Source organism: Amblyomma mixtum, chromosome 10 (assembly GCF_055824585.1).
Source record: "Amblyomma mixtum isolate Tamu chromosome 10, ASM5582458v1, whole genome shotgun sequence".
NCBI classification, from domain to species: Eukaryota; Metazoa; Arthropoda; class Arachnida; order Ixodida; family Ixodidae; genus Amblyomma; species Amblyomma mixtum.
The window spans coordinates 64,264,147-64,290,024 of NC_143021.1; the positions used below are offsets into that span (position 1 = coordinate 64,264,147).

The 25,878-nt window shown below is 47.0% G+C and overlaps 1 protein-coding gene across 1 annotated transcript in view; it reads left to right on the forward strand.

The window, feature by feature from the left end:
- The window catches only part of LOC149325953 (cGMP-dependent protein kinase, isozyme 1-like), a 387,178-nt gene that overhangs the window by 355,263 nt on the left and 6,037 nt on the right, over positions 1–25,878 (forward strand). Inside the window, exons 10-15 of the mRNA XM_089562935.1 lie at positions 5,994–6,077; positions 6,912–7,020; positions 12,142–12,371; positions 17,010–17,151; positions 19,521–19,870; positions 20,885–20,951. Coding sequence (XP_089419061.1) covers positions 5,994–6,077; positions 6,912–7,020; positions 12,142–12,371; positions 17,010–17,151; positions 19,521–19,870; positions 20,885–20,951 — 982 coding nt within the window. The remainder of the gene's footprint in view (positions 1–5,993; positions 6,078–6,911; positions 7,021–12,141; positions 12,372–17,009; positions 17,152–19,520; positions 19,871–20,884; positions 20,952–25,878) is intronic.

Below are 25,878 nucleotides of genomic sequence, written 5' to 3' on the forward strand. Positions count from 1 at the left end.
TTCACTCTTACTGTGTTCTGTAAGAAACAAACTCCACAGCAACATATAAGAATTCCTTGCACTCGAGCAGAAATACAGTAAATTCACAGCTTCCTATACAGATAGTTAAAAAAGAGATGTTTACGTTGGAAGCGCCGTGGTGGAAGGGAATTGGAGTGAAATAGTAAGGCTTCCACAGTGTTCATCCGTCTTTAATGCAGAATGATACGCCATCTGTGTAGCCATTAAAAGAGTTAGCGAGAACCTCCGAAACAGTATTATTTACACAGACTCCCTTAGTGTACTCACAGCTCTCCAGTATAGAAATGCAGTCACTCCGATGCTTGGCGACATCATAACAAAACCATAGCTCAAAGACAAAATATAATTGCTAGGTACCGAGTCGCGTCGCAATTAAAGGCAACGAGAGGGCAGACCTTTTGGCTGCTGAAGCTCGTTGCAAGCAAATCACAAAGTAAGTATTCTTTTTTAAAGATTGCATGAACTTAGTACATTGTAAAGTACGAAAAAAATGCAAATCAGGAAGGAAAGGCTGGACTTGTGGCAGCGGTAGAGATATTTGAGAGAAAACAAAATTAAATATTGTTACACTCACGGGCAATGTGGAAAAGCATGCGCTCGCTGGCATGCGGTATTGATTACGCCCACAAAGATGATACTGCAATGAAATGTAACTGCGATGAAATGGTTTTGAGTCCTGTAGATGCGCTGAAATTGTTCTACTTATAAAAATTGACGCTGGTTCGTCGCAATTCTGCCGAACCTTAATGCAGAGGGAAAGCTACTTTCCTGAAAATGTTTACAGATTTCGTTCTGCAATTGTTTACATATTTCTTCCTGGAAAAATTCTTTCTGCACTTGTTTACACATTTCTTTTGCAATTTTATACTTTTATTCGTGTTATTTTTATTTTCTCTTCTGTTTTTCCTCTCTTATTTTTCTTTCCATTTTATTTTTACTTTTTCCTTCAATTTTTTTCCTAATGTTCTTTTTTGTACTTTGTTGATTTTATAATTCTGTTTTATTTTAGTATTAGTTTCATTTTTTCTGATATCTTTGTTTCCCAGGCCGCTACCTCCCAAGGTAGTTTTGAATACCGGCATGGCCTTGAAGAACAGGAGCAGTAGGTCTTCCGCTCTAAAAAAATCGACGCCAACCTCTAGCGGGCGGCTTCGCCACGTTGTCCTCTGACTGCTGGGGCCCGATTACGAGTCGCTCAAAATCGTCTCAATTGGAAGTGTCTCAAAAAGTGTCTCATTTGCCCCGTTCCTATTGGTCCGCCGTGACCAGCGGCCATATTGACTTTTTACGTCACCGGCTGGCGTCATAAACGTGCCAGAAGTGTTCACGTTGCTTACCTAATTATGCGAGCCGATTGAGACTATTTTTTCCGACTGGAACGAGGGGTCTCAAACCCTTTGAGACAGAAAATGGTGGCTGTTTACGTCGCCGGTGGCCGCGCGAGCAACCGTGTAGGGGGGTGCATGAAGACGGTTTTGACGTGGGGGACGAGTTGTTTCGACGTTTTGACAATGGCTATGCGACGAACTCGCCGTTGAACTTAGAGATGTGCGGGTGAGTGCGCGGTCAGTGGAGCGGCAAGTGCTGTGCGCGCTGCGCTTATTCGCCGCCGGTGGGTTTCAAGGCACCGTAGGAAATGAAGTAAACGTCGGCGTAGCCCAACCGACGTTGAGCAAGTATTTTCGGCGGGTTGCGGAGAACACTGTCAAAGTTAAGTCGCAGAAGGTGCGCGCTTTCCGGCGAGACCCCCAAGACAAGGCGGCGCGGAGGAGGGCTTCCTTCGCTTAAACTTTCGCCACCGCCGTATCCCCGGCGGCGTCATCCGAGCATCATCCGAACGGAACGGCAACAACACGAACATCAAGTGCTTAGACCGAAGCGGGCGGCATCAGTGGTTACCAGGCAGAGAGCGATTGTTGCCACAGGGACCGGGCGTGCGGGCTCTAAGTTCCCACACCGAGAGTGAAAGCTCCCAGCAGCTGCACCGGTCTGCTCCCGTATGTCGCCAGTTGCTGCAGGGTGATTATTCATGGTCACCCGGTATTTTCTGAACAAAAATAAATAGAACCACGCATCGCCCTTAGAGCACATTTGCCATGGATAGCAGGCGCCGACCGACAGCACAGGCTAGGCGGGTTCACGCTGGCGAGTCACGGAGGTCGCGCGACAGGTTTAAGTCGATTTGTGGCGCTCCCTTCCCACTTTACAAGTGCTTCGGAAACCGTAACTAAGTGACCGAAATCGGTCGCGCGACGTTTGCGACTCGCCAGTTCGAACTTGCCTTACTGTCTTCGTCGGTTTTCGAGCCAAGCGCTCCTTGAAATTTTATCTCGAGAGACCCGTAGCAAACATTGCATTCAAACAGATTTTCCGCGCACTCAAGTCGTCCGCAGAGTACCTTGATTCTACATAATGTGTAAAAAAAGAAGACAACCGTCGAATCAGCTGATTTTTTTCTGGCTACCGTGTATACGATAACTGAATAAGTGGGTGGACGGATAAGGCTCAATCCTTTGAATCTGGCGGCAGCTGACGCCCCCTAGCCGACGCTTTTCCAGCGTCAGAGCACCCTCGTGGCAGCAAAAGTGACTGAAGAGCTAACTTAATTGAAAATCTGAGGACGCTTCTTGTTTTGCTTCATGTCGTTAAGTTTGAAGCATAGTTTGTTAGGAAAATGAAACACTGCTCATTTTATTAACAGCGTGTTTACAGCAAAATCTTAGCATACAGTCCATTATTGTGCAACTAAATGCTTTCGGCGTAGAGCCCTGCTACTAGCCACCGCAACCTCGCTGCTAATTGGCAGATTCCGCGGTCAGCGTCTCGTGGTGTCGTTATTTTGAAGTCACAGTCTCAAAACTGAGACAAAAATGGAGAGCGACTCGTAATCGCACCCCTTGATCTTGAATTCTCTGTCAGGCGGCTTATATGTGCCTCTCAGTGGCGCACTTGAGGTTTGTGTGTCTGAGATAAGAGGCTCGTGCTTGTTGGCGTTTATTCATAGAACGCCAATAAAGCTTTGTAGGAGGCTAGTTGGTCGTACATACTGAGACTGGGGAGCACTAGGCTCTAGACAAGGCAACAACACATGCAGATGAACAACACGAGACAAACAATTGCGCTTGTGTCTCGTGTTATTGCTTTCAGTGTGTTGTTCTCTTGTCTAGTACCTAGCACTTCCCCGTCTCAGTATTCATAGAACGCTTGAGCGACGACCTATGTAAAGTATTCACAGTGAACCTCCTCGGCTACATCGGCTGGGGGAGGTGAAGGTTGGCGAACACTCACGCACGCGCGCACCAGCGTTATTTTTGGGAAAGGAAGCAATAAAAAAAATCTAGATCACTGCGGTAACCCGCACTGGAGTAATGCGAGAGCAACGACGACTTCTCATTTCAAGTTTTTCAAGTTGCCTCAGCTGTGGTTGCGACGCACACGAGCTCTCCTTTTCAACCCTCCGACGTGTTATGAGGCATGCGACACAGCTGGCGAAACGAGCGGTGGCGAGCGCAACGACGAGGCAAGCGGTGTGACGTCATGCCAAACGGCGGCGGAACTCCGCGGTGAGGCGCGCGGTGTGACGTCATGCCAGATGGCGCGGCGAGGGCGTGGCGTCCGCCAGCTGCGGCGGTTGCTAGGCGACGGCTCAAAGTCAGTCTCTGTGCCTCCTCGGAGCACCGCCACAGCGAAGTCGCAAGTTTGTGGCCAATGTAGCTTTCGCTACAAAATAAACCACCAGCATATTCTGAGCGCGAGTGGGATGCGTACCACTGGCGGCGCAACAGAGAAGCTTCGCTTACAGATGCCTTAGCCTACTCGGCCATCTACAAAGCTTCCTATACAGTCCGCCCGCACATCAAAATTCCGCAAAGCCCACACGTCAAGAAAGGCCAACCAAAGGAGGGTAAAATTTAACAGCGTATTCCTCCTCTGGTAAAGTGGACTGTTCTCTGAGCAATCACCTCGTTTAACGCGTCTACAAACTTACCCATGATGCGGCTTTTCCACATGCAAAATAGTCCTATTACTATGAAATGTTCACGCGGAATTCTGCAGTCTTTCATCATAGGCAGAAATCTAATAGCAGAGACATGATCTGAGTGCCCTTTTTAGGAGTCTGCAGAAGTATAACCGAAAAAAAAAACATAGAATAACGACACATCAAAATGGTTTCACCAACCTAAGAGGTCGCCTCGGGTATAGTCTTCTAGAACACTATACCTCGGGGTAGAGCAGCCGCCTCGTATTCGGTAGGGGCGGGGTTAACCCCCGCTAGATTACCCCCGGACTGATATTCGGGGCTTTTCTGGGGTGCAATACTTGGGAAAAGTGTCTCGGAGCAAACCGTTGCATTGACGGGCCAGTGATTCGTTCCGCTGTCAAGCAACCCTAAATGCGCCTCGTGCGGTAAAAGCCCACTAGTGTCCCTTTTTTCTTCTCGCAGTCAGACAGCCGGGAAAACCGTACTTGCCCAAGACCGCGGTGATATTTAGAAGTTCTCTCATAGAGACGATGAAGGATCGCTTACAGTAGTGACAGCTGAACCTGTGCGTCTTTTGAAACACGCTGGTTAGAGCGTACGAGCTTGAACTCTTCATTTCGCAGTTAAACACCAACCGTGTTCGAAACTGGGTCTGCCCCCGAATGGGCGCAGCGGGATTTGCGGAGCCTCCCCAAAGCGCACTCCCCTGAGGAAGCCGGGCGCCGGGCCGGTGGTCGCTTGTAACCACTGTTACCGGTGGGTGCCCAGCGGTAGGCTTCGAACCAACCACCAAGTTTCATGTTGCTCGCGCAGGTAGCAATTCACTGACGACTTCGGAAACGCCCCCTTGGCGAGAAGGCACCGCGTAAGGTCGACCTTTGAAGTGTAAAATGGCTTTTTCGGCCAACTGAATCGACACCCACTGAACTCGCTTTAATATACTGGTGTCAAGAAAGCCAGACAAGGCTGCAGTTATATCGGTAGAGGATGTAATGGCCGATAAGATCCTTTGCCACATACCTTCTTGGCAGGCCGTCCTGGTATTCTACGGAAAAGTGAAAAGTGAGGAAATTCAATGTGTCAACGCAAAATAATTTCAGGACTAGGACCAGAAGAGAAAGATGAGCCCTTAGTCGCCTATTAAAACAGGTGTGGTTTGCGGTTTCGAAAAAGAAAAATCCTCTAACAACTTGGGGGACAAAACGTGCATGATAGATTCAGCAGAATCTATTAAAGGAGCAAAGAATTCTGTCGAGGCACAGGCTACCTTTGATAGCGCCCAAGAAAATCTACCAAATTTCTATCTAGTGCAAGTACCAAGGAGACGGCAGACGGTGCTTGGGCATATAACAATGATACAGATGCAGTGAATGGAAGGGTAATTGTTGATTATTGCACAACTCGAGGGAGATAGTTCCCTGTAAACTAAACCATGAAGAGCGCATCACAGGCGCTCAGACGTAACTGAAAAGGCTCTAAAGTCAATAATTTGCGCACGGCAGTGTTATGTTAAGCTGGTGGGCGTCAGGACGTTCTTGTTGCTGCAGTGAAGAGAAGCAATTTCAGCCTTGGTGTGTGGTCTAATTATTGTGGGCTTCATGCGCTCGCATAAAACGTAACGTCTCACCTCGAAGGTATTTCTTCTGCCTGAGTATGGAAACTGCAATTGTTGTTTCCAACATTTGTGCCTGCCTGTTTTGTTCCTTTCTGAACAATGCCGAGCAATGCCAAGAGTGTTCTCAGCATATGGCTTTTGCATTACTGTTCTTTTGCAGTAACTACACGCGTGCGCTGTGTTATCTGTGGGACGCGACAAAAGACTTGACTTTTTTAGTTCACCGGTTTTGCGCAACTTATTCGCTTTTTCGCTGTCATATCCAATGAAATATAGATTATTTCCAAATCAGGCAAAATAGAGTTCAATCTGCTTTGAATCTTACCTTTGCGAGCACCATCAGAGTATTCTTCTGATCTTTCTTCCTCACTGCAGGTCTTTCATCCAGCTCATCGGAGACCTTAGAGAACTCCAAGACAAACACTACGACGACAGGCTACAGCTAAGGCCGCCGCAGAGGTAACGGCTTCCAGCTTATTCACGCAGGCTCTAAAATGCGCGGTGCGTGCGTTCTCTTCCTTCATGCTGTGAAACTCCGGAGTGCTGCGCCTTCCGCTTCACACAAATGTCACAACACCGACAGAAAATATTTTAAATACCAACTTGAACAAAGCTTTTTTCGTGCTACGTTTTCTCTGCTCACAATGTACGGATGAATAGCAGTAAACACAAACCTGTAATGGTGTGCCGGGCTACTAACAAGCCTGGCCCGAAATGACGCAGATTCACACACCTCGTCTAGAGCGGACTGCTCAGGAACTTCTTCCGGGTCATTACTAGTGCTTTTTCTTCGCGAGACGCAGAGTTTTGCGGAGCTGCCGTGGGAAATTTGAATTTCTCGCACCATGCCAATGCGGTGCGCAGCTGCATTGCGGCCCAAGTCACACCCAATGGTCGCGATCAGTTTCCATCGGTGTCCAAAATTGATAACCTGCTTATATTATGAAGCCCGAAACGGAGCAGATGAGAAGCGAGCAAGATAAGAGAGCTCTGTTCCCAGACGGGTGCAATGAGTCCATAACAGTTGCCTACAGAGGTCCGACGCCCGACGCCTGGCGGCAGCCACCGGGTTTGAGATCGCACGGTCAAAAGCGCCACGAGCCTGGATGCTGCGGCCTTCGCGGCTGAACGAGATGCAGGCCTGCGTGATTTGCGGGTCACGAGCAGAGCCTATTTCTCACTGAAAACGCGTGATAACAACGCCGTCGCAATTTGCGATCCCCGTGTGTTGTTTTCTTTCGCCTCGCTAACAGTGAGCCAGCTCTTTTTTACGAAGATTTTCCCTCATCCCAGGATCACAAGCAAAGCACTGGAAGTGGACTCCGAGGTGAAGCCTATCCAGCTGGACGACCTCGAAGTGCTGGCCACGCTTGGCGTCGGAGGCTTCGGCCGCGTTGAACTGGTAAGAATGCACGCCGCGGGCAAATTAGCCACCGTGCTGCCGTATTGAGTACTCCCTGGTCAGTGAAGCGGACCACCGTCGTACAATCTCTTCCTCTTAATCTGCACTGCCCCATTTCGGCGGTGCCTCCTCGGTCGTCCGTGGCTGGGAAGGTAGCCATCGTTTCCCTCGTGTGCACATAGCGCGTGCGTGGGAGGTGCGGCGTTCGATCCCAGTGCCATGGGGTTCCCACCTGTGTTCCAGTGGGTAGACAAGCTTTTCTCTCCCGTGGTGCTGGGCATTTGCGGGCTGAAATGTTGACAAAAATGAGCCCGTGAACTGGCACTTCAGCCGTGGTGCTGTTTAATCAAGCTGCTCTAGCGCCGTTAAAAACCAGTTTCGTTGCAACGGGCAAAATGACTGTTTTGGTAGGTCTTAGATCTAATTTTTTTCTGCAAAAATGTGAGATGTAAACAAAGAGAATATGTACGACAAAGATCGCTACAGAACTTGATTTCTGAAGACGTCTGTTCCAGCACAAATACTTTGTGCGAATATTGCGTCAGAAACGGGCAAGCATAAAAAAGTTCAAAATTAAGGGGAAAAAATGTGCTTACAACGTAATATCTATTAGAGAAATAATACTAAAAACAAAGTTTTATATTTGTTATAAATTGGCCACAAAGATTGAAATTATAACTCAAAAACTTTTTGAGACAGAAATTTTTTTCTTACACTACATGAACAGAGGCCAATTTCAGTTTTTCCCTGATATAAATTTTTCACCCTGAGCAAAACATTTTCAAAGTAAAATGCAATGTATCCAAAATATACCTTGATAAATGTACTTTCCGCCATTGTGAGTTTGAGCTAAGAACGTTTTTGAGGAAGCAAGAAAAGATTCCAGGAACACATTAAGTATATCCGTCATACCATTTGTGATGGCGTTTACCCACATAAAAGTAAAACAGTAATAGTGAAACCTCATTATTTAGAATAGGTAAAAATCGTAAATAGTTTTATATTGTAGGAAATAGTAATATAAAATTCCTCCTAAAACTCACGCAGAAGTAAAATTTAATCGTCCAAAGAACGGCAACTATGAGAGATCTTTTCCGCAGCTTTACCACCATTTCGAAGTCTCTCGCAGCGATTCCGAAGGTCGCAAAAAAAAAAAAAAACCGAGCCGCAAAAGTCAGCTACCTTGGCTTCGCCGCAAAGCAGCTGAGCACGCAGCGGTAGAAGGTCGACCGCTTCTTTGCATTACAGCGGTACCAAGTAAAAAATTGGACGCCAGGACGAAAGCTACTGCCGTTTCACAACCTCCGCTCCTTGACAGTCAACGTGAGCAGAGGATGGCTGCTGGAAAGCTACAACAACCGACCGTGTCTCGTGAAGCTATCGACGGCCGCGAGAGGCGCAAACGGGTTCCGACCGCCTGGCTTCCTAGTCCTTCTCGCCGCTATATCTTCTGGAGCGCTTTTTGCAAAGTTTTTGGAGCTTGACAGCCGTGCTGTAGGGACGCATGCTTCGGCGCTCATTGTCTTGCGCGCGAGGACTCGGACCATACGGACTGATGACTGCGGTAGCGACGTGACAGCGTGAGGTCGATGAGTTCTTTCCTTTATTATTTTGATAGTTAGGTGTATTCAGATTTACACTCGTTAGGCTAGGTGCAGTCTAGAGAGCAGAATTCTGTTCATTGTCCTAGCAGCCAGGTTATTCGTCCCTGTAGCTAGAATTTTCAGTGCTCATTCGTCAGTTAATTATTTTCTTAGTGTGCTATTTTAGGGAGGTAGTAATTTCTTTGCTAGGCGATCGGCATTTGCAGTAGGTAGAATTTATTTGAACACGTGTCTGGAAGTGGCTCTTTTAGCCTCCACATATTCTGAGCATTTTGTAGTAGCAATAATCGTTATAAGATGGTCAAGCAAATGATGGTGGTGGTCAAGCAGGGGGTGTGTGATGGTTGGTAAATTTGAAGAAAACGCGGTTAGAATCGTAGATGAGGCGGAAGGCGCAGGTTTTATGTGCCGACGTTGCGTATTAAGTGCACGCCTGGACAGGGTTGACCAAGAAAACACCACTCTAGCGTCGCGTGCGGATGCCCTAGAAAGACAGCTAGAGGTAGAAAAGGCAAAAAAAATCAGAAACTTCTGGCACAGCTTGCTCAAATAGAAGTTAAGACAGTCAACACCGCCATCGGAAGCCACATTGGCGGACATTCGAGCGCTAGGCACGTGGATGGGGCCTGCAGTGGCATGCACAGCGCTCAGAACGTATGCCGAGCAGGTTTGGACAGGCACAGCAATTCGCAGTTAGGAAGTATGGAGGCGATGAAGAGGAAGAGAACAAGGTAAATCGCAGGAAGGAGGTCGCAGTCAGAGCCAAGAGGGGGGACGGAACAAAGGCGCGTCGGCGGTAACGGTAAGCGGAAACCTGAATTCAGGAGGAAGGGAGAGAGTACCCCGTTGCCTATCGCTGGTGACACAACCATGAGGAGGGGCAAAGGAGCTATAACGGAGCGCATAAAGGGTAATAGGCGAAATTCAGTCGGGACTTCCCCACGGAGGACAATGAAGGCAGTGTTGCGCAAGAAGAAAAGCAAAGCGTCGGAGAATGTTGCAGGAGAATGCTAGCGAAGGGATTGAATGATGACCTCAGTGCTGATGTCGCACAAGCAGTGAAAAGGGTAGCTCAAGGAGTTGTAGATATCAGTGCAGAAACACTGCTAGGTGCTAGGTCTGTTTACGGAGAGGTTGCCAAGGACATAGTGACTGTGAATCGGGAGATGAGTAAGAGAAAGGAGAAAGGCTTCGACGTGGCAGAAGTTTTTTAATAATAATAATAAATACTTTATTTACTCCAAAGAAACAATACAAGACGCGGACGCGCCAAAGCCTCAATTGGGCTGGTAGGGCGCCGTCCGGCAGCATCAACAACCTCTGTTACCAAATCAATTCTTTGTTTTGTGTAGATTAAAACATATGCACTAGAGCTGTTCAAGCTCGGCAATAGCATCCCGTAACTGTCTGCGAGTGTTCAAGTTGAAAACATTATCAGGCATCTCATTGAATATACATGGGATATAATATGACCTCATAGACATACGAAAATGAGTACCTCAAAGGCCCAATTATTTATTAGTACCTCAAAGGCCCACTAGGGGCATTACATGAGGGGTGGGCATACATATCATTGAAAAAATCAGCAATGAATGATTTGATGTATTCCAGGCCAGGATGGATGAAAGCTTCAGCGGGGAGGTCGTTGCAATCTCTTGCGGTCTGGGCGAAGAATGATTTTAGGCGCGCAGAAGTAGATGCTCGAGGTGTATGAACAGCTTTCGGATGACTGATGCGGAGTGAAAGGGGGTATGCAGGGGTGATAACGAATTGGCTGAAATTCGAATGATAAAACTTGTGGAAAAGGCAGAGTCTGGCTATTTTTCGACGTGATTCAAGGCTGGGGAGGTTAGCTTTTGTTTTCAATGCTGTTACGCTCGTATGATATGAGTAATCAGAATATGCGCATCTTATCGCGCGGCTCTGGACGTACTCAAGGGTTATGGCTAGGTTAATTTGTTGGGGGTCCCAGATTGAGCATGAATATTCAAGTTTAGGACGGATAAGTGTTAAATAGGCGGAGAGTTTTACGGAAGCAGGTGCCAAACGCAAGTTACGCTTTAGATAACCAAGAACACGGTTAGCTTCGTTGGTTATGTTCGTTATGTGGGTGGTCCAAGACAAATCCTGTGTTAGCCTAATACCTAAATATTTATATGATGATGCGTGTGATATCATGGAACCGCGAAGGGTGTAATAGGGAGTAGGATACGATTGACGACGATGAAATGATACTAGCGTTGTTTTATTAACTTTAAAGACATTAGCCAGTTTGCGCACCACTCTTCCACAAGTTTTATGTCGCACTGCAGATGGTAAGTGTTTCTGTTACAAGTGATGCTCCGGTAGATGACGCAGTCGTCGGCGAACAAACGAACGGTTGAAGATAGATTACTTGGGCGGTCGTTGATGTAAATTAAAAATAGTAGAGGTCCGAAAACCGTGCCTTGAGGTACGCCGGAGGTAACAGGGGAGATGGAAGATGCATGATTATTAGCCCATACAAACTGTTGGCGGTTAGTCAAAAAATTCCGGTGCCAATCGTATACTAGTGGGTGGAGGTTTAGGCGCGAAAGTTTAAATAAGAGGCGTTGATGGGAAACTTTGTCGAAAGCTTTTTCAAAGTCTAAGAAAAGAGCGTCGACGGGTGTGTTCGTGTCCATACTAGAACTGATGTCATGAGTAAAGAGTGCCAGTTGGGTACAGCAGGATAGGTTTTTCTGGAATCCGTGTTGAGAAGGGTCAAAAAAGCTGACAGACTGCAAGAAGGTCATGATTTGTGAGTAAATTACGTTCTCCATTAATTTAGAGGGAACGCTAGTTGACAGGGAAGTGGGAAGAGCAGGCGTTGGAAGAGGGTTTGGACGAGATGGCATCCGTTTTAGTGCAAGGGTGTGAGCAGAGATCGGCTGGCGCCTGGCGGGCCATGCAGTAGCATTTTCAGGAGGTTCACGGGGACTCCGGGTGTAGGGTTAGGTGGAAGCGAAGAAGAGAGCGTAATAATGGAGGCTGAACGCAGCAGAATTGGGTTTTTTTTTTAATTCTAAGAACTGATATGGATATTACTTACGGTGGGCTACATTCCTTTCATTAACTAAGGAGCCTAATAGTAGCAGTCAAACAGCTAACTATTCAAAATTAGTTAACCAGCCTGTTAATCAGCACGTTTTGGCTGTATCCTGATGTACTTCACCGCTGAAAATGCTACACAGAAAAAGGCGCTCTTCTAACTAACAAACCCTATTTTTTTTTAATTATGTAAAGTCTTAAGTGAAAAACCCTGTAAAAGGAACCAATAAGTTCATCTTGAGCGTTTACGGTGGTGACAACTACGACACTTAGTTTCACAGGCATAATTTTGCTACACCGCAAAGTTATTCTGAAAGGCGACGTTTTCGGCTACCTGGACCACGAGATCGTCCAACACAGCAAGGAGGCACATAAGTGTGATTTGAAGCAGTCCCCAAGGAACAAAACGGTTGTCACCACCCTAACCATCGAATGGTGCACCCCGCAGGTGCAGTACGTCCAGGACCGCAGCCGGACGTTCGCGCTCAAGTGCCTGACCAAGAAGCACATCGTGGAGACGCAGCAGCAGGAGCACGTGCTGAGCGAGAAGGCGCTCATGATGGGCTGCCGGCACCCGTTCATCTGCCGCATGTACAAGACGTTCCGCGACGAGAAGTACGTCTACATGCTCATGGAGGCATGCCTCGGGGGCGAGGTCTGGTCGCTCCTCAGGGACAGGTGAGGCCCCCCACTGCACTCTTGCTCTCGGTGCGCGGCGGCGGAGCTTATGCGCGCTTGGCCAGAAATGGACTCGGCGATCGTCATATCCTGTAGCCGGTGAAATTTTACTACCCGAAAACAACATATCAAACACATGGTCTTCTGAGGTAGCCTCCAAGGAGAATAGCGGCTCCTTTGTGATATTCATTATTTGATCATAAACCGCTTCGTCGTAGCAAAGTTTGGCTGTATACCCAACGCAAAATGGCCAGTAAAATTCATTTACGGTTCGCCACAGCCCTCCGTGCAAACTAGACTTCAAATAAAAAGGCTTCTACGGCAGCTTCAAAGGAGAATAAGTATTCATTTGTTACACGCATAAACTGGTTATAAACCCTTTGCTTATAACGAGGTTTTGCCATAGTAGAAATGGTTGTTACACTTCTCTCCCGAAAACAGGGATAACCAGCTCTTGCAGCCGAAGAGTAAGCTGGCTCACTCCGAGTCTAAATAAGGAGCAGCGCGAAAAGAAACACGCACAAAAGGGTGGCACCGATGCGACGAGGACGGGGACCGAGGGCCGGCAGATTGTGTCTGCAACCCGAGATGTGCGCCTGTTCTCGAATCACTCGCGTGCAGTGAAACCTAATCAAAGCAAAAGACAAAAATCGCGGTACCACATGCGTGTCTAAAAACTGATGACATGGTGAAATATAACATCAAAGAAGCAGTGCAAGGCGCACTTACCTCAGAAAATGAAATAAACGCAGGTCCTTGCGAGAAAAAAAAAAAGAGCGGGCTTGGTGCCTTTTCAAAACCCCGGATAGGGGTTCCCCTGAAAGCGCAAAATCAGGGCTCACATTATAAATCTCAAAAAACCAAAAGAGAACGCACTTCCTACAAAATTTCAATTCACTTCGGTGAAAAGAGTGAGCGTAAGCTTACGCATTGCTCTGCTGTTTTGGAATAAAATAGGTGTCATTAACCTCATTCTTTGCTTTGTAATGCGCTCTTGTCAAGAAACTTGAATCGCGAAGACGCACTTGCATGCAGAACGCTTGAATCAGCTTCCGCTACGACGTTTTTGGCTGCTTCTGAGGCGTATGTGTTACAGTCAAACTTTATTTATTTTATTTTATTTTATGGGGTTTAACGTCCCAAAGCGACTAAGGCTATGAGAGACGCCGTAGTGGAGGGCTCCAGAAATTTCGACCACCTGGGGTTCTTTAACGTGCACTGACATCGCACAGTACACGGGCCTCTAGAATTTCTCCTCCAAAGAAATTCCAGCCGCCGCGGCCGGGATCGAACCCGCGTCCTTTGGGTCAGCAGCCGAGCACCATAGCCACTGAGCCACCGCGGCGGCCCAGTCAAACTTGAGTATATGCAACTCGAAGGGGACCGCCAATTATTCCGATATATCGATTATTCTAAGAATTCAAAGACGGCGTTTTCGGTCAGCCAGAAGCAACGATGCTTTCCACCCCCGCGCTTCTTGCAGCGACGGGCGGCCGCCTGCGCAGCTCATCGCTCGCCGGGCGTGGTCTGTGGGCCTTGGTTTTGAACTAACAAACCACTCTCCGAAGTTATCTAATCCGGTTACCTGTGCATCATAAGTAGAATAATTTCATTAAAATTAAGATAGTTCGTTTCCGGAACGCCTTCCGCAGCGGCGCACGCCAGGCCGCGGCTGGGCTTTACTTTGGTTTGCTTCACCGCATGTCACCGATGTGGTTTGAAAAACAAGTACACGAGACCGAAGGCCATACCGCAAGTTCGCTTCATTGCGCGATCTTACAGCGCTGGCGCTGCAAGTGGGTGCCCAAAGCCTTGCAGCCGACGCCGGCCATCTCAGTGCGCGAAGTGTTCGTGGAAGCGCCGTTACGATAAGCGCAACTCGCACGGGCCCGACGCACAGTTCGAATACCGAATGACTGGGGAAATTTGAGTTCGATCTGCGCGACTTTCCTCTACTTTTACCAGCATTTGAAAGAGGACGGTGCCTGCGTTCAATATTGCCAATGGTTCAAAATATTTGGTTTCCATATGTCAGGGCTTGACTGTATTCGCTTAGAAATTGTTCTGTGAGGCATAGTATGTGCAGCGATTTAAAGCAATCGTACTCGTTCCACACGGGCGTTTCAAAAGCTGTTTAACAAAATGTTATTCGACAAGCTGCCGGTATTCAGCTACTACACGAAATATTTCAACCGTATTCTATTCCAGTGAAATTCGAGCAGACGGAACACTGCGAAGGCATTCGATAGTTAGAAATGTCTTCATAGCACGAGCGCGTGTACGGTCGCGCGCAGTTCCTTCACGCCGTCGTTTGGAAAGTGTAAGTTTGCGAATAAACATGTGGATTAGGTAAAAAAAAAGTTTCATACATTACATGCAGTAATTTCATCAAATTCCCAACATGGTAACTCCCGTAACTCCCAGATGAAAAAAATGCCACCCCTAAATAGGTAACAATACTGGCGGCACCATTTCCACATTCTTATTTTTTCAAGTTTGTTTGAAAAGGCCGAGTGAGGACGTTAGTGAGTCGCGAGTCTGCGCTTGTTGTGGTTGTGTTATCTTCTTGTCCTTGTCTTTTTGTGCGCAGTACCCCACTTGTATTCACCATGATTGACCGACTAGCCCAACAACGTACGCTTTTAAACGTTAGTACCGTTCTTGCCCCCATGCAGACTCCAAAGGTGGAAAGGTGCTGCAGATCCTTCGGATGCAAAGGTCCGTGAGGGTGAACTGGTGCTATTTGAAGAACTCTGCAGTTGTTCAATCGAAAATGTTTGAGATATTTGAGCTTTCCATTAAATAACAGTTGCATCTTTGATGCGTGCAGCTATGGCAGATTTGCGCCACCATAATGTTGTAATTGACTGAATTATTTTATTATTTAAGCTGAACATCTAGCATCCCTGGTCCCAAACAGGGGCTTGCTCAAAAGGCGTATATAAACGTGGAGAAAGTATGCGCGCCATGGGCATATATTCCGCGCAGCCGTGCTGTCTTCTGTGTTGAACTCTGTCGACTGAGCGTTTTGTATAACTCATTCCATAAACGATTTTCCTGTACGTGTTTCTTTGGCATAAGTTTGTGACGTACCCTTTCAAAAAACACACCAACGCCGGTCTCAATTACGGCAAAATTTTTTGTCGTCCTGTCACTGCGACAGATTTTTCTTCAAAAGAGCGAAGTCGTCCGTCGTAGCAAAAACTAGCTCTATCGCCACGAGAGGGAGCTGCACAATACTACCGAAAATCCTGTTGTTACAGCCGGAATTTTAGTTGCCAGGTCCCAAAATACTAAAAGAAAACTTGTTGTGCGAACAGCAAACCTTCAATTGTGTTTTTGCTAGCATTGTGCAACTATGCGAGCGCGTTTGCTGAAGTTCGACCACCTTTAGCAAGATCTTTTTTCCTTTTTGAACATATTTTAAAAAATCGCGCCGTGAATGTTATGAAGAGATCAGAAATGTGACTTAATAGCAAACAAGCTCAGCACTCCATGAAAGACAGATCTAAGCATCATAATTATAGTTGGGAACGCATAATTCTAGAGAAAAGTTAGACAGGTCGTCGACAGCTTTTGGTAGCATGTACAACGTTCTTGGACATTCGAAAATTATAAGGTGTTGATATGGAAATATTGAAGACAATGTTCCATTCTTACTATATGTAGCAAATTCTTCCCATTACCATCGCCCTTATCGAACAGTTAAGAGTGCCATGGAAACATGATGGGAAGCGTTTTTGACGATACCAAAAACATTAATAGAGAAACAATGCATGCCTGTGACAGGAGATCTGCAGATATATTTATTGTGATAGTGAAATCTTACAATATATGAACAAAAAGCCTCGATAAACTCTTTCCCGTTCAAAAATGCTTTTGACCCGAATTGTTGGGCATGGCAAGTTCAGCTTCCCTCAATCAAAACCTGCGAAACTCCAAAGTTGTCGGAAAAAAGGTGCTACTTTAACCATCACACACCCACTGATTGGCTGGGACAACCATTCCTTGAACCCTTTCGGGAGGAGTAAAGTGTGCGGTTTATAAACACTGAAACGCAACCTTCAGGGTGGAAATATTTTTCTTTCTCGTCGGCCTGGGTATTTGCATCGTTACTTTTAGAGTCCCAATGCATCATATCTGGTGCAAAGGACCCCCCCAAAGGAAGCCCAAAGGAAACCGAAATCAGTCTCTGGCGGGACATATTTCCCCGTCTTTTATTATTTTAAGACGGCAGATACGTAAACAGAACTGGCAAACGGACAAAAATGAGACTTAACGGCATCAGCGCGACTGCAATATAGCGAGTAGTTGTTGGACTGGAGCACTGCAGAACTCCGCCGTGCCCGTATTCCATTCGTAGTTTTGAGAGCCGTATACGTAAAGCGTGGGTATAAGGCTAGTTCGTAGTCGTAGGCCATCCGCACGGTCTCTGTGTGTTCTATTTTGTCCATATTTTGGATCCCTAATTGACTGCCTCTCGAACCGCAGTGGCGTGCTGGGCGCACACCCGCGATTCATTTTCCTTCGCGTCCAAACACACTGTAAGGGAGATCGGCACTTCCACTGCGCTGTTTTCTTCCACGAAAGTCCGGTCGCGAAATCAGCGTCAAGAACCGCTCTGTGGGTTTCGCCCAGGGGAGCGTTCGACGACAGCACCACAAGGTTTTACACAGGCTGCGTGCTCGAAGCGCTGCAGTACCTGCACGACAAGAACATTGTCTACCGAGACCTCAAGCCGGAGAACATGGTCTTGGACTCTGCAGGATACGCCAAACTGGTAAGCCAGCGGCCGCTACCCTTACGACTTCCTAGCTAGGCCGCAACACGAGTTTGTTCTGCCGTGGGCTCACAACGCTACTCATGTGTCCGCATTCGGGCATTTCTGTGCCTGTGAGCTCACATCACTCGCGGGGAGAAAACACAGGTGTGGAGAGGTAAGAGAGGGTGAAATGGGAACAGGGTTAGGATGGAGACGCTCTCCATCCTTCCCACTTTATACTCTTCTCCCCTTCACCGGGGTTTTCTCTTCGGAGTGACGCCGTGAATAAACTCCACCAATGATAAACGTTTTACCCAGGATTCCTCTCGCCTTCAAGACGTATATCGTAATACGCTTGGGATGCTTAATGAGCCACACGACGTAGCCCAGAATCAAGCCGCACTGGGCACTTAATGCCTTTTTAACAAAGACCGTACATCTTTTTCTTTACCACAGTTGCGCGCAAGTCAGAAAGACAGCACAGCTCTTTCACCACGAGAGGCTTCAAAGGGGCGCTCGTTTATTCCTCGTTTATGCTGATCAGTTTCCTGAAGCACGCTCTCTCTCAAGTGCACAGGCCGCTACCATAGCAGGGCGCAAAGCAGCGCTTCTTATACCATTTCTTTTCGATCACCCACTTTGTGGGGCCACCTATGACAGGAATGCCTACGATGGTCAATCATAATTTTCGCAAGCGTGACAAGGTGAGAAAAATGTGAACAGTTTTTAGCGCGGAGGCATTATATGGATCATCGGCAATGAAACCCGTCGTCGGCGTTGACTGGCAGCGGCGGTCCCTAAAACCCCGGATGACGTCACCGTGGTATCAGAGAAAAATAAAATTTCTGCCGATGGTGCGCGGAATAGAACCAAGGTGTTTAAGATAACGAGGCGAGCATGCAACCCATAGGCCACAAAATGTTTTTTTCTCTTTATTCCACCATAGGCCACAAAACCGCGATGCTGCATGGGAAAAAAAGGTGAACGTAGTGTATGCGTTTCCTTACTAATGTATGCTAATGAGTAGGTGTGTCATTAGAAGGGACGAGACATAGCGTTGAAATAAAAACAAAAATAAAAAAGAAATAAAATTGAAAACCACTTTCACATTCAAAGCACGTAAGTAGTCTGAAGTGCCCTCCAGCCTGCTGACTCAGCATATCAATAACGATAGCTGAACCACACATAACTCCGACAAGGACACTGAGATTCTTCCCGATGAAAGCCGCAAAAGTAAATATACGCCTTATGATTGTTTTTAAAAAACGTTGTGTTCTTCTTAACCGATTTCTCCTCGATGTAAAGAATGCGAATGTACTCATGGTATCACCTGTAAAATAAGTGGGAGTTTAAAAAGGGAATCAGAATTGCACACCGTTGCAACTATAGACCGCTGTCAGAGTCCAAGCCTATTGGATGGAGAGTAAAACTCGGTTTCTTGAAAATTTATATGGCACAAAACGCCTTTCTCTGCTTCCTCTTCTGCATCAGGGAGTTGGTGCGAACTGAAATTGGCGTCTTCCTTAACTATCGTTTCAGAAATACATGTCTTCGGCCATCGACAGGTTCACTATGCCAATGCGACACCAGGGTAATATTTTTTTTATGCGAAAGCTACGCTAAGAAAACACGAGGGAAATTTGAAAGTTTTGTTATTTCCATTAGATGGCTCCACAATTCCTGCAGCGACGCCACACTTTCCAATACTCAGTCTTTAATGTAGCTCAGACGAGATGTGCCGTTCGCGTCTGATGGCGCCGGCAGCCCGTGGTTCGGCTGTCTGCTTCTATGCTGCTGGCCAGAGTTCAGAGGACTACAGCTACATAAAAGAGCTCTCATTCGCAGTATGTCTGCTGTTACTGTCTGTTTGTTCAAATGTACTTCACACTCACTACCAACACTTGCAGGAATAGATACATCAGCATACAGCAGACAGGCTTGTGAGAGACAGGTTTCCTCAACGCGCACACATCAGTTCACGAAAGCGTAGAACAATTTACTGATTCAGTGCTTGTTTTGCATGCAACCTAGAAGTGAATCAATGGTAGCATGTAATCTGTTCAACGCATTTAGAGGAACTCCCAACGGTGAAGTGAACTTCATTCGGGCAGGTTTTGCTGACATCCACGATAGAGTCGCCATCCGGCAATATATCGCCATGTGATGTCGTTGCGTAATTACTAGCAGCTGTTTCTCTCAGCATGAAACTTGCCTTCTCTGGAACAAAACGCATGGGAAAACAGCTCACTGACTTCCCCATGTGCGAACAAAACATACTGTTTATCACGACGGGCTCTTTGGCAAGCAGCGCCGTTAGGACACCGCAGAATTGGTGCGGCTGGAATGCAAGGCTGGCCGCGCTCTCAGCGGTTGCACAACGCTCGCAGGTCGACTTCGGCTTCTCGAAGCGCGTGCCAGCCGGCCAGAAGACGTGGACCTTCTGCGGCACACCCGAGTACGTGGCCCCAGAGGTTGTGCTCAACAAGGGTCACGACCGTGCAGTGGACTTCTGGTCTGTGGGTGTGCTCATGTTCGAGCTCCTGGCGGGGTCGCCGCCCTTCGCCGCCGACGACCCGATGAAGACGTACAACATCATCCTGCGCGGCATCGACATGCTGGACTTCCCGCGCACCATGTCGCGCAACGCTGTGTCGCTCATCAAGCGGCTCTGCCGCGAGAACCCGTCCGAGCGGCTCGGCTACCAGAAGGGCGGCATCATGGATATCAAGAAGCACAAGTGAGCCCCACCGACGCTGCCCGGCCGAAATTCGTGATGAATAATTGTGAACTCTCCTCATCCTCAGTCTCCCTTCAGTTATCCTATTTATGCTGTGCCCTTGATAGCGAGAGCGAAACAGAAAGCACACCTCTTGGAAACTGGCCTGTATGCTCCCAGACGTCACAGGTCAGAGTGTAATAGGGGACATTTTTTTAGCCCATGAGCATTTATATGCACTTCGTTCCTGGGGAATGTGCCTTCAGCATGGCCATTACGTCTCGCTGTTTCTATTGCTATTTGTGACAAAAAGAATTGTATTGGTCTGAAGCCCCTATGAGCGAACTTTGAGCCGAATTGCTAAGGGTTGAAGCGCCCGCTGAGCTAAGCTCAGTGTCTCTGCCTGAGATAACGGCCGTTAAGTGAGCCCGCGTACTCGCCAACGAGACCAAAATGCAGGCAAGATGCTATTGCCACACTTGAGTAGGTCAGAAAAGCGGCGAGATTTCGAGCTCCGTGTTTTCGTCACTTAGGCAACTTATGAACAAATCAGGCTTGCAAACCCAGCTGGCAGGTTAAATCATATTTTTACAGATTACGCTTTACAACATACAGGCAAATCTAAATCAAATTTATTGTGCCTCCAAGGGTTATTCTTCATGCAGCGTATTGGCGCACGTATAGCAATGTAAAAGTCAATAGCGTCCAGAATTTCTGCCGCTCACCTGTAAGATACGTGTGTGGAACTGTTTCAATTTTAACTTTACCGACGGCCCACCGTAATGTGAAGAAATCTTGCTTTGAATTAAGGAGCAGGCGCTTCACGTTTTTTTTTTGTTTTCAATATTCTCTTGGCTAGGAGAAGAGCTTTTCTTTGAATATAGCATCTGTCACAAGGGAGACTGTCGCAGAAGTAGATGTTAATTTCAGTAGCACATTATACAAAATATAAATTTCTTGAAATGGTAAAAACTACCCCATGTTCAGATACCGGGTGGTTTTAAAATGCAAGAAATCGCTTACTTACATTCGCAGGTGGTTCCAGGGCTTTGACTGGGACGGGTTACAAGCCCGGACGCTCCAACCTCCCTTTGAACCTCAGGTAATTGGCAGTGCTTTCTTCGACAGCATATTTTAAAAGATGTGGACCGATGTATGATGCCATGTGAGGGTATTTTGTAGTCTCTACAGCGGTTAAGAAAAGATACAGTAAGTCCAGTGTCTGTTTTCTACGACAACTGGTCAGGAAAGAAATGTTTTTTCTCATGTTCGATGCTGTGCAGGCACCAGCTTGCGGACTTTCTTTAAAACATGAGAAGGCAAGCGGCTTCCATGTCACTCTGGCTTTGTTTTGGTTGCTGATTAAACGCTTTCTCATAATTAATCATTTAGAATAAAAGAGGTCATTGTAAAGCGGAAGTTGCAGTATTTTCACGTAGTGGTGACTGCAGTCCGGCGAACAGGAAAACAGCGAGAATGTCTTCGACACGAAACTCTTTATTTTGGCTTGCTTGAGCCCACAAAGGAGTAAATTGCTCGGCGGCGGCGTAGCAACAAGCGTGCTCGGCGGTCGTCGAACAGAATGCGCGCCGCTCTCGGCCGTGCTCTTTCAAAGCTGATAGCGAACTTTCGAGATAGAGCTTCGAAAGTTACTAGAACACTCTGGAACAACGTAGACTCGGCTCCGCCTGGATGCGATCAATCGAGATAATTGCAGTCGCGTCTTGCATCACGAACAAAGCGATAAAGCGGAGTGCCGGCAGCTTTGAAGAATGAGAAGACAAACACTACAAACATTCGCGGCAATATTCAGTTCCACGTAATTACTGTATTTTACGTGTCAGTGCGACATCATGGACCATGGGTCACGCCGTGAAGGAAGAATTAATTTCTACCAGCCAGTTTTCTCTGATCACTGCACGAACACTCCTCCATTTCGCCTCAGTCCAAATGCGGCCACCGCGACCATTTCAAACTGAAGGCCTTGAGATGGACAGCAAATTTCGCCAGACGCTGAGCTATCACGGCTGTCACAACCAGCGTGGTAGACTACATTATATTTTGAACCCAACACATCGTTATCTCTAGTGATTTGTGTCTACAATAGCGCTGAATCACTTTTCTAGCATAATAACAGAACTCGTCAATTTTTAGATCGCATGATAATCAAAGTCTGGGCCAGATGTGGACGCTTCTGTAACTTGCTTTTAAATTTCTTTTCCATTTACTGCGCATGCTCCAAAGTGTCGCCTTCGATTTGTACTTCATGCAGTTCTATTGCGGCGCGACCGACAGGTGGCAACTTTTTGAGGGATTTCTTCAAGTCCACGAACGGCAGACACCAACAGGGGATGAGGGGCGGAAAAGAGCCAGGGAATGACGGCGAGAAGAGGCACGGCAATAGTTAGTTCGCGTTGCTCACGACGTAAATATCCGAACCCCATCGCTTGGTGGAGCACTGCCAGCATCTCCTAGAGACGCTTAGCTTCGAGAACAGTAGTAATGATGAGAATAAAAACAATAGTGCAATTTTTCCCCATTGATAATTGCACCGATACTAATTGGCTTTGAGATTTTCTTGTATGCAGTTTTACAAGTTGTGCAACATTACTACTTAACAGATTTAGTAAATTGGACGATGTGCTTTGGCAGCATTCAAGATGTTGTTTAGGTATTTGCATCCATGACTCAAGGAGGTCTAAACAGCACATGAATAGATGGGTTTCATTGACATTATAGCAACCGTTATGTTGGAAGCTAGACGAACTTGTCTAATCACCTCATCGTAACCTGCTCAAACATGTTCTCTGCAACCATACTTCCTCTTTTTATTCAGTTGCAATTTATGCAACTTTTATGCTTTATATGCTTTTATGCTTTTATGCTTTATTTATGCAACTTTATGCTTTTTATGCAATGCAATTTTATCACAAGTGAGCGGCGATTGTCGAGAAGAAAACCTTTGCGATTTCTGGCGCCTACAAGAGAGAGTGCCACCCATTTACCACTTGATAGTTTTTTCGTAGTTCATTGAGTTAGGCCTTGGTGCAGCCGACGCATTACTTGCAAGCTGTATCACAGAAATATTCCTAGAATGAAGGAATTTCGGCACCCAGGACCAAGAGGATTGCGACTGCACTTGCTCTATCCGCTCCCCGAAGTCAGCGTCCTGCATGCAAGAATTGCGGCTTTCGCTCAGTTTGGTTGCTTAGGGGAGCAGTACGGCGTACAAACGCGCAACTCTGGTACTATAGAGTTACTATAGGAGACCTGTCTTGGTGGCGCCCTACTACGGAACGCTTATGAACTGAAGCAGCCTCAGGGATCGGTGCAAGCTGACGCTCTTAGGGTGCCTTGTTGCTAGCTCGTCTCCGCTTTCAGGGCGGGGACACCCTTTGTACGACCCCGCGCTGCCGTTTCCCCCTCGCAGCGGCATGTTGGGTCCCACGCGCCGGTCGCGTACTGCGTGCTATGCGTGTGGCGGGGTTTCTGTGCGGTTTCGTGGCGGCTGTAATAATGCGAGTGAACTGCACATAGCCAGTGCCGCCAGGCAATAGTATTCCGGCACTTCTGAGAGTGTTTATGCTCGGTAGAATCGCTCAGACTACACGGCAATCAAAAAGTTATGACGGACTGCTGTGTTTCCCAGCCGCTAGCTGCAATTAAAAAGGACAGCGGTTATTTGCTCTTCCTTAATAGTGATCACAGAGACTATACCAGGGTAACCGCATTCCACCGAATTATGCTACTTTTGTTGTTTTGAACGTCACGACTGTTCACAGGGCCCCAAGCTTCTCGGGTGTGCAAGCAGCGCGCAGGATGACCTGCCAAATATAATATTTTTGCGCAGTTAACACCCACTTTTCCAACATTCTCAGAGGTGCCTTTGTCTTATTACTGCGCCATGGGGGAAAAATTCCATGTAGTAACGGTATTTTTTTTTCAAGCGCTCCGTTGCCTCACTGCTCTGGATTGAAAAGCTGACGACACGTCTCAAACTAAATGGTCTTATTTTCTGAAATGCTTCCCTTAGTGGCTTGTACCACAGGAAAATAATGCAGATGGTTGCGTTTCCCCCTGGATGATGTTCACTGCACGTAGATTGATGATGCGATGCAACGACGTCTTGCTAATTCGTAGTTGCAAAGTAGCTTTATTCGAGGACAGATTTAACCAAACAATTTATTTCTTTTTCTTTTCGAAATATGAAGAAACATTTTTAATGCGACTGATTCACAAAAAGACCTCACAAAATCGGCCCCTGATAAATACTTCTTTTGAAGCCCATTGTCCCCGCGAGGCTAAACTAATAAACAGGAGTCAAAGCGACACAGGCCGCCTTGCTCGCTTCCGCGGAAGCGTGTGGTCCAGTTGCCAAGAGACCCTGGCTTGTTGCGTCAAGAGATTGTCGTCAAGCAGGGCAATAAATCTCTCATTAAGGTATGGGTCTAGGCTAGTTGGAAAACCACGTTTGTGGTAAAGCGCGCAGAAACACGCGGAATACTTAACACGAGAGACAAGCACTCATCTCCGTTGCTGTCATCAAAGGAGGCAAGAAAAAGTAATCTCTAGGACACAGTTGCCCAGAAACACGCGGGACGAATTTTACTGATGTGGCTGCGTGACGGCAACGAAAAGAGCCTTTTCCCCCAGAGGTGGTTTCTTTAAGACAATACGAAAAGGATGGAAAATTAACCAATAACGGGGAAAAAAAAGCCGCCTTTCGTTGGCGCCATGCAGCCAGGACTTCTTCGCTTACAGACGCACAGAAGACAGGTTTGGCGCCCGGTTAATTGCAGTGAGCTTGCACAAACAAGCAGAGAGGGGAGGAGTTACAATGACTTCGTGGCACTAAGGTAAAACAAAAAAAAACTGAACAAAATGATGCGACGAGAGCTTCATGTGCTTTCTTATCCGCAAGAGCGCCTACGGCTGCGTTTGTCGTCAGGTTGTGAAGAAGGCGCTGGGCAAATTTTGATGCGGAGCGACAGGTTTTAACACTCGCCTTTCAGCTTTCCTGGCCTGCGTCATCGGCGCAAGTGCTTCTAGACTGGTCGGCGAAGCATGCGATTCTTGACAGCGTGGTGCAGGAGGTGCGATATCAGGAGAAGAAAGGCATCTGAGAGCGCTCGAAACACGCAAAGCCGAGGTGAAAACAGGCAGTCTCTCCAATCAGGCCGCTCCCATTTGCTTGAAGTGAGCTCGTGTTCAGTGTGCGACGCAGCAGTCATAGTTCAAGCTTATGGGTGTGGTGTTCCCGGGTGTTCTGCACATATTAGAAAAGGGCGCCAGCTGTCTCCCTTTGCTCGCGCAGAAATAAGTGGCATTCGGAGGTCAAGCGATACGGGTGGACCAAAACTAAAATTCTGAGTATGCAAAGTAAGGAATGCGAAACGCTTGCTTTCAAGGGCAATTTTGCTGGGGATGGAGGAAAAAATGGGAGGGGACGCTTAAGCTTCCCTTTAAGGGTATGACAGGATAGCGTAGTGGGCTAGGCTTTTGATTCTGAGCATTTGAAACCTTTGGGCGCATTTGTAACTTTTTTTCAATTGTTAGAATCAATTAATTAATAAACTACACACTCTAAATCTTCTTAATTAGCATCATGAGGCGTTGGCTTTTCATTGCGAGCATTTTGAAACCTTTTAGCCCCTCTTTTTCATTTCTTTAATTAATCAATTAATTACGACGCTGTCACTATCTAGTTATCGCCTATAAACACACCAATCAATAATCAATCACCAGAACCACATATTACCATGATACTATTTTTTCTACGTAGCCTCCGATTATTTCCGGCATGCGGTGCCGACTGCGCCGACGGCTTTTCGAGCGAACGAGCTGTATACGCTGTCGCGTAGTAATGCACAACTTAACCTTGCATCCTCATAATTGCTGAAAAGAGCAGTCATAAAATGCGCCTTCTCGAACTCGATTTCAAGGCGAACGAGGCGCTGTTTAATGGCTGTCTTTGGCGAATATGCAACTGCAGCAGGAAATAAGTAATCCTGATTCTTGGAAAACTAATC